Here is a 13,066-nt window from a genome sequence, read left to right on the forward strand (position 1 = left end):
CGATTTTATTTCCCTTTCATGACTTGACCTTCTGGCTTATTTGACAAGTCGAACAGCCCAGTGACGTAGATCACAAATTTGAGTCCCTTCCTGCTGATCAAAAGTTGGCAACCTACAAGGCCACAATATCCCGATGCCTTTCTGCAAACTTTCCAACAGCTTCCACAAAACCTTCCAGCTCCTTTTCCTCTGTCTCCAAAATCAGTGCAACAAACCCCCTTCTCGTTGTCCAATACCCTGCCTCCAGCATCTCGAACCAAAACAAGTCCCTCAAATCCCTCCTTTCCTTCCCTTGAATGTCTTCCCCACATGTAAACACCTCGACAGCTTCATCCACAAAGTGAACCCCAATCAACGACCCCCTTCCGCTAAACATGATCTTGGTCCCCTTTGTAACCTGCTTCAACCTCTCCCTGAGCCCATCCCCCCGCTCATTCAATTTCACACAAGCCTCCTCGGTGAAGACTCTCTTCAAAGCCTCATACCCAACGCTCGTGACTAGAGTGTTGTTGTTAAACGTCCCCGAGTGCGCCAGCGACCCTTCCACACGGGGGTCATACACAGCCATGACCTCCTCTCTCCCACCAAACGCGCCAAAAGCCAGCCCACCCCCAAGATATTTGCCCATTGTGACCAAATCAGGCTTCAGTCCTAGCTCAAATCCCAGGCCGTGAGGCGCAAGGCGGGAAGTCATCACCTCATCGAGGATAAACAACGCTCCGACCTCGTGTGCGGCGTCCTGGATGGCATGGAGAAATTCCTTGCTGCCGGGGATACATCCACCAGCGCCTTGCATGGGTTCCACCAGCACAGCGGCGAGATCGGGTGTGGATCTGATGGCGTCTACTGCGAGGCCGATGTCATTATACCGGGGAACAACCACAAAGTCGTCCTTATCCACGGTGTTGGGTGCTGCTTTGCCGTTGGGGAAGCTAAATACCGCGCCGTGGTAGCCGCCAGAGAAGACAATGACTTTTCTTCGCGAGGTGTAGTGCCGCGCGCCAGCGAGAGCGTGCATATTGGCTTCTGTGCCTGTGTTGGCCATGCGGACGCGCTTCAGTTTGAAGCGTGAGCAAAGGAGGGAAGCGTGTTTGTGTTCCTGGACGGTGGTTGAGCCAAGCGAAAGACCGACGTTGTCAAAGGTGGAGAGCATAGTTTCGCGGATGATGGGGTTGGAGTGTCCGTAGAGACCTGCCGTCAGTTCACCGACGAGGTCGAGGTATCTGTCGCAGTGTTAGCAAAGCGACATGAAAGACTTTAGGCTAGGGGGCTTACTTGTGGCCATCCTCATCCCAGACATGAGCGCCCTTACCCTGGTTCATTGTCAGGGGGAATGGGGATGTGTGCAGTAGGGTTCGTGTGTTTCCACCTGGGAGGGCACCGACGGCGAGCTCATGCTGCTTCTTGGAAAGGGGGTTGTTGGCGATGAACCTCGCCTCAGCGGCTTCCAGCGCTGCCTTGGCCGATTCATGCGACACCGAAATCATGATGGCTTGGTATAATCTGATGGTCAAATGATGTTTGCTTTGATCAAAAGGTCACCACAGAGGACATTCCGCTTTGTTGGGAGATACCCCTCTTTGATCGGCTCATGATAGGGGCATTTCCGGCCCACTTGCCGATTGAACCCGGCCAAGACTGTTAATGTTCGGGCCGAGATCGCATGTGAAGCCAGCCGAAAGACGACAAGACTGGTGTGACGGCGATGACTATGGTGTCTCCTAATTGACGGTGGTGATTCCCTGCAAGAACCGAGGCAGATATAGTCAAATGTCCCTTATCGCCATACCGAACTTGGTTCATTCCCAGGCTTGGAGGATCATTTCCAGCTAACCAGGACCGAAACGTGATGCCAAGTGTAGACAATCTGTAAGGGTTGACAAGGTCGCCTCGCGTGTAGCCCGAATCCAGACCTTCTATAGTATTATCCTCTTTACGATGTTGGAGCACAATCGCCCAGGGGCAAAGTGTGTCAGTGCCTTCGGCAGCCCGCGAATCTACTCTCCGAAGTCCACAAACAACATAACATGTCGCCTCCCAGGTTGAATCGCCTATGGGTGCCGACATCGTGATCTCGACTACACCAACAAATCTAGGGCTTGATGAGGCTAAGAAGCACTCGCGCCTGATGTCCCAAAGGTGCTCTGGATAATAACTGTGGCTGACTGAGAAGCCCTGTGAATACGCCTCGATGCACTCCCATTGGATTTTTATAGTCGGGTACAAGAGATCCGAATGAGAGAAATAGAGTGAGTTCGCTTCGATCCCCTCAGCTGGCGTTAAAGAGGTGGCAATGCGGACCAGGGACGGTTTACCGAACCTCATCTGTGACTGAGGCGTCAGTGACAACCAAGAGGGCTGATATCTGACGTAGGATGACTTGATCTTCCGCAGCCAGATTGTGAAAACGGGAGGATCTCCATCTTTGTCGTCGACATGGCCACTTGTACAGCGCAGGTATAGCCGGTGACCAGTTTCACCGCGTGAGGAGTCAAGTGCTGTGTGGAGCTCAAGACCAGTGTTGGTGATAATCCACGACGGCGTTGGTATAACGGGATCAAGCCAGTGTTTGATATCAGAAGCGCCGGCGAACCAAGAGGGGTGGCTCGCCAATATACCGGAGTGTCTGAGTCCGAGTTCAGTTTTGCTATGTTGCCAGGCAAATAAAGACATGTCGTTTGTCTTCTGAGCTATATGTTCCTGGAGACGGAGGAAGGCCTTTTCTCTTTCGCCGTATATCAGCGGCATGTGGATACCGAAGATGCCCAGGAGACAATATGCCATGTCTTCTATTCGTGTCGTGTTTCTTTTAGCTGCCCACGACATTTTCTGAGCGACGGGTACTTGGTACAGCTTATCCGAAGATTGGAGAATAGTAATGTCGATGCTCGTGATGCGATAGAGGATGTTCAGAAGTTGCACCTTTGAACCACACTGGGTCCAGTTGCAATCGTGAAATATGATGTCCCTCGGCGCGACCAGCTCTTGCAAGGTCCAGCCCCGGGTAAACCATCGGCATGGTTGAAGGTCAGCTTTGGTGGGTGTGAGTTGGCCATCAGTGAGCGCAAAATCCTCGAGGTAAACAACGCATAGTGCTGCTTTCTGGTACCAGTGGAACATGGAATTGATCGACTCGGTCAGCTCGGCGCTGCTGGTCTTGTCGATGCAGCATGTATCAACCCAAGCGTGGGAGTGTCCGTATTCAAGCGTGAGCTCGCACATTCCTTTTATTTTCTCAAAGCCCTTCTTATGAACGGCAGTGTCGAACGAGTTCTGTATGTCCTGAAAAGTGACTTCATCATCACCCCAGGTGTGTGAGAGGATGCAGTAGGGAATCGCATTTGGCCCGTCGATGTCGTTCTGCTCGAGTTGATAGTTTTGGCAATTGAGCAGCCACATGACCAGAATCAGCGTCGATCAAAGGACAGCAAACAATCGATAGGTTTCGCGACAGTGTAGGGTAGAATTGTGACTTGGAGGCTCAACATGGCGGGATGTTGCGCAGAGTGGGGTTGCTGGAGGGGGTTCATTGGCATCAGCACAGCCACCAAAGGCCAGCCAACCACAGCCAGCAAGGCCAAGTCCTTTTTGTTTCGGTTATTTTATGACTCCAGACACGTTATGAAAGCCTAGTTCTCCTTTATAAATACAGCTCAAAGACAATAACAAGGCAATACAGACCCACATTACAAAACCCCTTTGCCTCTCCAAAACTTAAAACAAGCACAATCACCCCCACCACCCCAACCAATCCCTCCCACTCTCCCCCTTTTCCTCCCCCTCCCCCCTGCCCGGTAAATCCGCCCACCTACTCCAATCCCCCTCCACAACCTTCCACCCCCCATCCTTCGTATCCCCCCTCGCAATCCCCCCCCACACCACCAAAACTCCCTCCAAACCCCATCATTCCACCTATTCCCAAAATACAACACCGCCCAGTCATGATCACAAACCTCATACTCACCCCAATACCCAGCCCCCAGACGAGCATCCCACCCCATCAAAAAAGCAGGCCTGGCATCCCTTGTGTACTCCCCTTTTTCCATCTTTCCTCCCACCGGGGCGAACCAAGACTGTGGAAAGTTCCCCTTCATGTGACCGTGTTTTTCCTGGAAAGACCCCAGATTCTGCCAGACGTGAACGACGATTTCCTTGGCGGCGGGCAGGGATGGGTCTGTAGGCCAGGTGTACACCGCTGCTCGGTAGCGTGTTTGGCAGAGGTGGCAGACTTGGGGGCGGTAGACGCTTGTTTCAGGTTGGAGGTGGGTGTTGGGGTTGGGGTTGGTGCCCGGAGGAGGGGGGGATGATGATGTTGATTTTAGTGGGGGGCGCCAGCAGCGCATTCCGTTGTTGTAGAAGATGTTGAGGCTTTCTTCGAGGATGTCGCGGGGTTGGCCCCCGTTGTAGCGGGCTTGGTTGAGGAGGGGATTGGTTGTTTCAGGGTGGTAGGAGGGTTGGTGGCGGCAGGTTTGGAAGCCGAGGTAGTGGCGGGTGGGGGGCTGGTTGGAACTACTGTCGTCTGGGGTGGTGTCGGGGCTGGTTGGTTTGGGGTTGGGGATGAAGGCTTCGGGGGGGAGGTAGACGCGTTGGGTGGAGTAAGTTAGGAGGTTGGGGTGTTTGAAGGAGGAATAGATGCTGTTGGGGCTGCTTGGGAGCTCGACGAGGGCGCAAGAGAGGGAGGCTTTGACGAAGACGTGTCTGTACGGGGAGTCTGGGGAGGAGTTGCTGAGAGGATGGGGCTGCCAGTCTGAGTCAAAAGACAGGGAGGGGAGGTGGTAGGCTGTTTTGGTGGCTGGGAGAGTGATGGTTTTTGAACTGGTTGATCGGATCGGCCAGGCGAGAAAAACCTGGAATTGTTGTGTCCCCAAAGCTTTGGATGTGCGGAGGCTGGAGATCGGTCTATCTGGGTCGTTAAGGGCGTGGTAGCAATCGTCAAAGGTGAGTTTGCCGATGTTCCAGTAGTTGGGACCCAGCGCCATCCAGGGGCAGGCTGTTTTGTAGAGGGAAGGTTGGGGAAGAAGCCGATGCAAGACGCGGCAATATATGCAGACTGTGTGGGTTGTTTTGAGGTCTTTTTCGAGTAGTTGGAGAAACTTCCATCTGTTGAAGTTATTACAGGCCTGAGGAATGATGCCAAGGTCCTCATTGATAGGTTTGCACTCCCAATCGTGAGTTTCATGTCGCGTTTCGGACGCGGTTGTTGACCATTCTGATGATGGATAGCCGAGGGATAGCTTATAAAGGTGAGTAGAGGCAAGGCTGAAAGAAGCGGCCGAAACCACATCCAGGTGACCACCAATCTGGAGCAATGTCTCATTAGGAAGACACAGCAAGCTCCCAGTGTATGTCGTCTGCGGCTGTTGCATTCTTGGACATGAAGTCATGGCAAGGAAGGGTGGCTTGGAACGACGTGTTAAAATGCGAAGGTAATGATATGGTAGGACTCCAGTCTTGATGCAGACACCTTCTTATAGATTCAAGCATATGCGTCAAGAGGGAGGTTAGAGAACGTAATCTAGCTCGCAAAGCATTCCCATTCAAGCTAGGCTGTCATCTCTATTTGCCTTGGCGACTCTCAGGGGTCTGTGGTGGAGCAGACATTCTTAAAATGCGTACGCTGTGGTCGACTTAAGCCTGTGCATCAGGAATGTCAATAAACAAAAAGAGTAATCTCTACCGGCTTGTGGAAAAGCCATCGGGAAAGCCACCTTCCGGATCTCTTTTCGTATTTCGCTGTCCTCAAACCTTCAAATCACATTAAGGCCCTTGACCCATAACGTGTGAAACGGTTGCTCCCAGAGCACTTGCCTTATGAGCACTTCCAGGAGGTTTGCTGAACAGGAAGGAGCTGTTATACCTGACTGGACACCTCACCTGACCGGACCATCTGGCATTCAAGCATCCCCGACTGGCACTGGCAAGACTCCAGGTACCTCGATGGCCAGGCCTTTGTTGGATAATTCTCTTCCACTCTATCACCCTTGTCTTTTTTTCGTGTTGTGGACTCTGCGACTCTTTAGTCCCTGATTACGCCTTCGGCTTCGGCTGTGTGCCCACTCGAAGCAATCCATTCTCATCAACCCAACAATCCTTTAATGGCGTCTTCATTTTCGGGATGAATCTCTTCCTCCTTTTCCTACTCATCCACAACAACATCCTCATCTGGCATTTGTAAACGCTGCTTCTTGGCTGGTCTTTTTGGCTCGCGGGCAATGTTTTGCTCGGTCAGGGGAGTGTCTTGCGTTTGCACGCGAGATCTCTTGGTCCTTCTTCGGGGCTCAGGGACAGTTTGCAGGGGCTCGGGGGCGTTGTCAATGGACGCAGGGCGGCGTCTTGTCGAACGTCTTGGGACCTCGTCAACTGCGACAAAAATCAGAAAACCAAAACCAAAGAACCAAGAGAAACAATGGCCATTACCTACACTTTGCTGTCTATCTGGCAGGTAACTCGAAGGCTGTCTCTTGCTCCAAATCTTGGTCTTGTCAGAGGTCGGGGATTAGTGCTGGACGGGCGGCTGCCGAGGAGGCATGCCAGAGTCCAAAAAAGGTGCAGTTATCATCCAAAATACATGTCACCACTGAGCATCAACGCCGGAAAAAGATGATCAGGTTCATCGAGATGATGTGGATTGTATTGTATTGTCTCTAAGCCAAGTGCAACACCTCTGACGAAGGCAGTGTGTAGTACATCAGACTTGTCATGATCAACAGGCAGATTCCAGAATGTAGAGTAGGAGTGTAAAGGGGCGCAAAATTCCAGATTCTGACTGAAGGAGGGTATAAAAAGGATACATACCTTGGTGTCGGAGGCTGCGCTCGAGAGACCCGCGACGAGGGTACCGGAACGTTGGCCATAATACCACACGGAGAATCCACTCGAACTGTACGACCTACTTGCCTGATCTCCCTTCGGATGAAAGTTAGATGGACAGCCTTACACCGCTGTATTTTTAGAAGTATAGAACGAGCTTCATACAACCGTCTGATATAAGGGGGAAAAAAGAAAAAGACAAAAGGAGAATGCAAGAACGGAAGGATTTATATGTCAGTACCCCTCCACTTATTACATGCGTCCAACACAGGACATAGAAAAGGGAAGAAGATATGGGTATTGGATATGCTCGCATAGCGGGGAATGTATAGGATACCTGGATCATGACTTTGAACTTGAGAAGGTGTGTCATGAAGACGGTGTGGCTTGGGAAGGAGCGATGTCAAAGACAGCGGAAGAGCATTAATGTCCACCTCATGGAACAAGCACTGGCTCGTCCCGCTCTGGCACAAGCTTGAATGGAGCATAGGAAGTGAGTTGATCTGAGCTGAGTCGGCCCTGGTCTTGACTTGATGGTATCATCTGACATGAATACAGCTTCCGATTTTGCACATGAGTTCAATGTTTAGGGCATGGTTGCAAATAAAACATTGAATTACTCCAGGTATATTAAATATTAAAAACTCCCTCGAATAAAGTTGAGGTATCCTTCCCCGAGGTAAAGTCCCCTAAGTACTAAACTAGATCCTGTTGAAATGGTGAGAAAACACACAAACCAACCACAACACCACAAATATACCCTCAACAGGGTCTCTGAATAGACACACCTGCGTGACAGTGGCTCGCTCGCAGGCCGCACTCCACGTAGGACAAAGAAAAGACTCTATGGGCTCGCAGACCACATAATAAGCAGCTGATCGGCCTGATCAGAGGGCCAGAATTGTCTGCACGCGTGCAAGGCACAAAATATAAAGAAATAAAAGTCGATGTCCTGTCTAAAATAGAATATCCGAAGCAGACCCCTTATATACATGACCCCTGAACCCCCGAATCCTCCGAGAGCCCCACTTCCTTACTCAAACCCTCAGGCCTGTGGCCGCACCCCAAACCAGTATCTTTTTTGAGGGCTCTAAATAAGGATTCGTTATACGTTATATATATTTAACTCTATTACAGATAAGTTAAAAACGGTTTTTTACTACTATAGCCCCTCCAACACGGCCACACGACCAGGACAGTTCTGCGTGCAAGCAGTACAACTACGGCATAGCTGTTATAGACAAGACCCGAGCCCGGCAGCTACTGGTGGTTTGTGCATTCAGGCATGATTTGGACTGGTCCATGATGAACTTGATGTTGCACAAACCGGGCAAAAGCTGGGAAAAGCTGGTCAAGACTCGCTCCAAATGGACGCTTTTCTTGACCCCTCTTTGGTGGTTCCCATGGGTAATGGGGTGTTTTCAGCCATCGGACGCAGATGACAGTCAATTTCTGCTGGAGCTGCAACTGAGCATATTTGCAGACTCGGACCTTCGCATAATCAGACCTATGTTGAAGGGACCGAAGGCTTTCTCTCATCTGCCTAAGGCAGGTAGGCAAAGCACCCTACGAGGTCCCAAGAGATGCCTCACCTTTGGACTTTCTAAAAGTCACCGCCGTCCCGGTTTACCAACAGGTTGTTCCAGTTGAGCATGTGTCCGACGTTGAAGATAGGCGGTAGGGCACTTAGAAATAAAGGAAAGGCCATAGGGACTGGGACAATCATATGCCAAGCAGCAAAGAAAGTAAAAGTGTTCTTCCCAGTCAAGGGAAATGTATTGCCGCTTTTGGACTTGGGTGGGGTGTGTACCTGGACTGCCTGTGCCACCCTACCCCCCTCCCCTGTCAGCAGACCTAGGCTACGATCGCATTTGATTTCAGAATGTCCAAATTAAACAGTTTAATTGGAATCATTCTCAAATAAAACTGACGGTCTGATCGTTATATAAAACACCTACTCAGCATGAGACTCAGACCCGTCTTACATAGGCACCTTATCTTATACCTTATCAAGACTCATGGCCTCATACCTTCCTAGTTCCTTGGCATCAGCTGCCGCTTTCGCGGGCTTAGTTACTGCAGTCAAATCATCATGGGAGCTGTCTCGTATAATCAAGAAGAAATACGAGTAGCGTGTGCTAAAGGATTATGCCAATGAAATTAACACCAGACTTCGCAGGGCTTTGCGAAATGGCAAAATTTCTTATTAAAACTATAACTTCTGGAAGAAAAAAGTCCTGGTTGCGGTCTGGGAGCAAGACCGTATATTAAAGTACTCGAAATATGGAGTCCAGATCCGTTTACTAACTATAAAATCTAGGTACCGTCCTATTTAATATAGAGTCTTATTTATACTGGGATTAAGCTAGATCGGCTAAAGCTTTTTAGTAAATCGGAACGATATCCAATCCCTTCTATCGACCTCGGGACCAAGAACTTCAGGAGGAGAAGACCCAGCCAAGATCTTAAATGTTAAAGGCCCTGTTAGAAATTAGTTAGTCGCAGCTACATGCCTCGGTTTCTCAATACCTTTTTGTAGTAGTTAAGTAATAAGTTATTTCGAGTATCAAAACCAATATGTGTGTATTCCGGGACATTAGTCCAGACAAAAATTGGCCCAATGGGATATGAACTTAAGGTGGGGTTGGTGCGCTTCTTCCATGCGATCTGGAGTTGAAGCAAGCCACTGGACCCATTCTTGCACTGCACTAACCGTTTATAGTTAGATGCTCCGTGAACCCGTGCCAACGAACATGGCGTGGGTAACCTTTCCCGTTTTTCATCTTTACCAACAAAACGGTGGGAGAATCAAATTAAGTTTCAAAAGGGGATCGCCAAATCAGTGAGACACAACAGATTTGGGCACAGTAAATTCACAAATTCAAACTCAATAGATCTAATGTTAATCCTGAACGTGTCGACACGAGGCGCAGACCGCTTCACATGACAGATATCGCCGATATCTAATTTGTAACGACGTCCAACACTCCACATCTATTTGGCCCCTCCATTCATTCCAGTAATCATCGAATGTTGTCAAAATATCGAAATTCTCCTCGTCCACTGTCCAGGATGGCACAACTACGGCTGATGGCCCATGTTGGCGAGAAAGCCACCTTTCCGCTATAATCTGCTTCTTTAGGTCGTCTGGTTCGTTTGGGCCGTCTCGGTCAACACGGTACAACTCCGCAACGGTGACGTCTCGGAAGAGAACCACAACATCCTCATCTGGCAGCCGGCTGCTCTTCAAAATGTCGGTCGCGGGCATGTTGCCATGACTGAACAAGAACACAAAGTCGGACTTGGGATCGCGCAGAAGAAAGTCCACGACGGCGGAAAGATTCTTTATGAAATGCTCGACCAGGTTGCGTTGCTTTTTTGATCTTGTTTGTGGTTTTCTCGTTTGTTGCTGCTTTCTTGACCTCGTTGGTTGCTTTCTTGACCGTGTTTGTTGCATTCCTGACCTCGCGTGTCGCGTTCCTGACCTCGTTTGTCGCGTTCTCGTGTATATCGTCATAATTTCAGCCCGGTTGGCTTGAGGTTAGACAAGGGAGTAGGGAACAACGTCCGCGGCGAAGTGTTGCAGAGTTCAGGTTTGTATAAATGAGAATTGGACAGTACTGGCGGCTAGGCGTTGCTTCCCGATCCATCTCGGTTTCTAACCTTGTCGTTCGGTGAGTCTCCGCAGGCCCTCAAGGCTGAGCAAGAGACCTCAACTTGTCTCTGCTATACCTCGCACTGTGTAGTTGATCCGCTACTCCGTCAGCTGGTAACTTGCTTCCTGGCGCATTTGAGTGCATATACGAGAGGTGTATTAGCGAATGACAGGAGATATCACCCTAACCCTTGCCTGCAGTTGTGGGCCAGGAAGAGCAACTGGTAGGTGGTGCAAAGTAGGTAGGGGGTATGCATTAAACATGAGCGGTGCAAAGATGTCTCTGTTGTTAACGGCAACCGTGGAAGTCGCCCCGTCGATCCATGCAACCCCTGTCGGTGCAAGGTGGGTCGATAATCTGTCCACTGCCCCACTTCTGCATCAGACCCCAAGTTTGACACATGACCCCGTGCGAAATAGATCTGGGAGAGGGTCACCGGACCCACTTTGGCATGAGTTATGCCCATCACCATTTACCAGTCTAGTCTCCTTCCCGTGCGTTACCTGCAGTTCCACCCCACTGTGAGACGATACGTGGACAGCCCGAGGCTTCCAGCCACTCAGATACCATGTCAACCCAGCGAGTTCCAAGGTTTGTGAAACAGAACCTCTGCTCAAGGCCTTGACTTGTCAAGTCGGCCCAGATCTGTTTGGCTCGCTCCAGGGAAGGAGCTGACTGAACGGCGACGGAGGACAATTGCACCTGGGCCATAGCTAAGTGACATATCAGATCGGGGAAGCCCTCGGCAACAACCAAGCACTCCCGAGCTGCTCGGTATGCAAGCTCCCAGCCGCTCAGGGCACCCAAGGCACCGAACAGAGCCTGGCCCCTTCGCTGCAGGTGGCCGATGACGGCAAGGCCGAAGCATGCGCGAAAGAAGTTCCTTCTCATTGTTTTCCCAGACACCCTCCCCAGCCCTTCGTATTCGCTAACAATTTCCGCAAATAGACGCTTCGCGGGCGGAAGATCCTCCTCGAACCCGCAGAGGACTCGGGAAAGCAGCAGCTCCGCCTGTGCTAGCCGGTAAAGGCGACGTTGCCGCCCACTTGCAATCTCGATGCCACCCGCCACGGTTTGTGCCTTCTCCCAGAGACCAAGCTCGGTATACACGGCAATGAGGTGTAGGCGAGCTGAGAACTGTACCCGAGTTGGAGGGTGTTGGCTGGAAAGAGGTTCGAGGTACTGACGAGCTGCTCCAAAATTCCCTCGGAAACGATGCAGTTTGCCTTTCATAAAGTCCATGCGCGAAGACATAACAGTCTCAAGACTCGAAGGCTGGGCAGCGTGAAATGGTGTCCACTGACCGACCAGTTCCCAGGCCTCAGATACGTGGCCAAGTTCAACACACTGCTGGGCGCGGAGAAGTACCGCCTCTGCTCGCTGACTATTTCCCTTTCGGTCCAACCCAGGGGACGGCCAGACAGATAGCATTTGCCCACCAGCTAGAGCTAGGGTAGCTTTGCGTAGAGCGATACTGAAGTCAAGGGGCGACGGCCCTATTCGGCCCGCCAGGGTTTCCGCCACTGCCAATGCATTCTCTTTGAAGTCGAGGTCCCCGAAATGCGACATGGAGATACACACTTCAATCGTGCTAGGAAGCTCCCCCGGTAGTAGCTTATTTACGGGGAGCTTGTACAAGAGAGGGACTACGAAAGGCAGGAGCGCGTTTCCTTTCTCGATAAATCTAGAGGATCAATACCGGGTTTACTACGACGATGGAACGGGATCTGGTCTTACCTGATATCGAGATCAGAGATGGGAAACCCATGGAAAACAAGTCTTGCCGAATCCAGCTGCCCACTCAAAGAGTCAACACTATTTTGGATAAATATCCGTGAGGATTCTGGCAGTTCGAAATTACGGTGTGCCCACCACGGGTCCCCCCGAGACACTGATGATCCAATCGTCACACGCACGGCATGGGTGTCGATCGCATCCATTACTGCCTTAACTAGTCGGCCTTCGTCGGAGAAAATGTCGGGAAGCTGGAATGGCCGTTCCCGAGATTCGTTTCCGTTTTCGTTCCATTTTCGAAAGGGGAACAGAGCTCGACGGAAAAGGTCACCGGGCACGGGTCCAGGCTCCAGATACGCGAGTAGTCGCAGAAACCGCTTACAATCATCAGAGAATGCAGGGCATCCTCTTGTATGTCGCCCTAGCGACGATATGGTTTGATACAGCTTCCCGCAGTAGCAGCGCCGCTCGTGATCTGTGGAAGCTTGCATCGTGGCCCTCGGATGCTAACGGAATTTCGTGGGCTGTTGGTCTTGCGGGTTGGTGCGGGGTTTGTCGTTGACGATATGCATCTAACAGTGTTGGAGAGTTAGGTGGGTACCACGCCAATACCCGGTGAGCCGGCCTGGTCTGTTCCAGGTTCTACGTGCACTCTGATTAGCGAATCCACGATTGATCAGCAGCCAGCGGTAAGTAAACGGAGCCATGAGAGCGAGGCGCCGAACCGGTCTTGTCTTGTAGAAATGTCCTATCCTAACTGCTCGGCCAGTAAGAGTGTGAAGTTGCTAAGACAACCTGAAAAGTGTTCACCGCCGCACTCTTGCAGCCTCAACCCGAATCTCGACTCACAGATGGGATTTGGCGGG

General features: G+C 51.0%; 3 protein-coding genes across 3 annotated transcripts; all 3 read right to left on the reverse strand.

Annotated features, from left to right (window-relative positions):
• Nucleotides 1–112: 112 nt before the first annotated feature.
• Nucleotides 113–1,487, reverse strand: QC763_506860 (uncharacterized protein; the record flags this gene model as incomplete). Its single annotated transcript, XM_062913277.1, has 2 exons — nt 113–1,223; nt 1,276–1,487. The coding sequence occupies 2 exons, from the start codon at nt 1,485–1,487 to the stop codon at nt 113–115; spliced, it is 1,323 nt and encodes a 440-aa protein (XP_062764688.1).
• An 834-nt stretch (nt 1,488–2,321) lies between these two features.
• QC763_0073680 (uncharacterized protein) lies at nt 2,322–4,979 on the reverse strand (the record flags this gene model as incomplete). The annotated part of the gene is made up of 3 exons (XM_062906014.1): nt 2,322–2,325; nt 2,381–3,360; nt 3,954–4,979. The coding sequence occupies 3 exons, from the start codon at nt 4,977–4,979 to the stop codon at nt 2,322–2,324; spliced, it is 2,010 nt and encodes a 669-aa protein (XP_062764689.1).
• A 5,967-nt stretch (nt 4,980–10,946) lies between these two features.
• QC763_0073690 (uncharacterized protein) lies at nt 10,947–12,691 on the reverse strand (the record flags this gene model as incomplete). Its single annotated transcript, XM_062906015.1, has 2 exons — nt 10,947–12,150; nt 12,204–12,691. 2 exons carry the CDS (start codon nt 12,689–12,691, stop codon nt 10,947–10,949), a joined length of 1,692 nt encoding a protein of 563 aa, XP_062764690.1.
• Between the last annotated feature and the right edge of the window lie 375 nt (nt 12,692–13,066).

Source organism: Podospora pseudopauciseta, assembly GCF_035222475.1.
Source record: "Podospora pseudopauciseta strain CBS 411.78 chromosome 5 map unlocalized CBS411.78m_5, whole genome shotgun sequence".
NCBI classification, from domain to species: domain Eukaryota; kingdom Fungi; phylum Ascomycota; class Sordariomycetes; order Sordariales; family Podosporaceae; genus Podospora; species Podospora pseudopauciseta.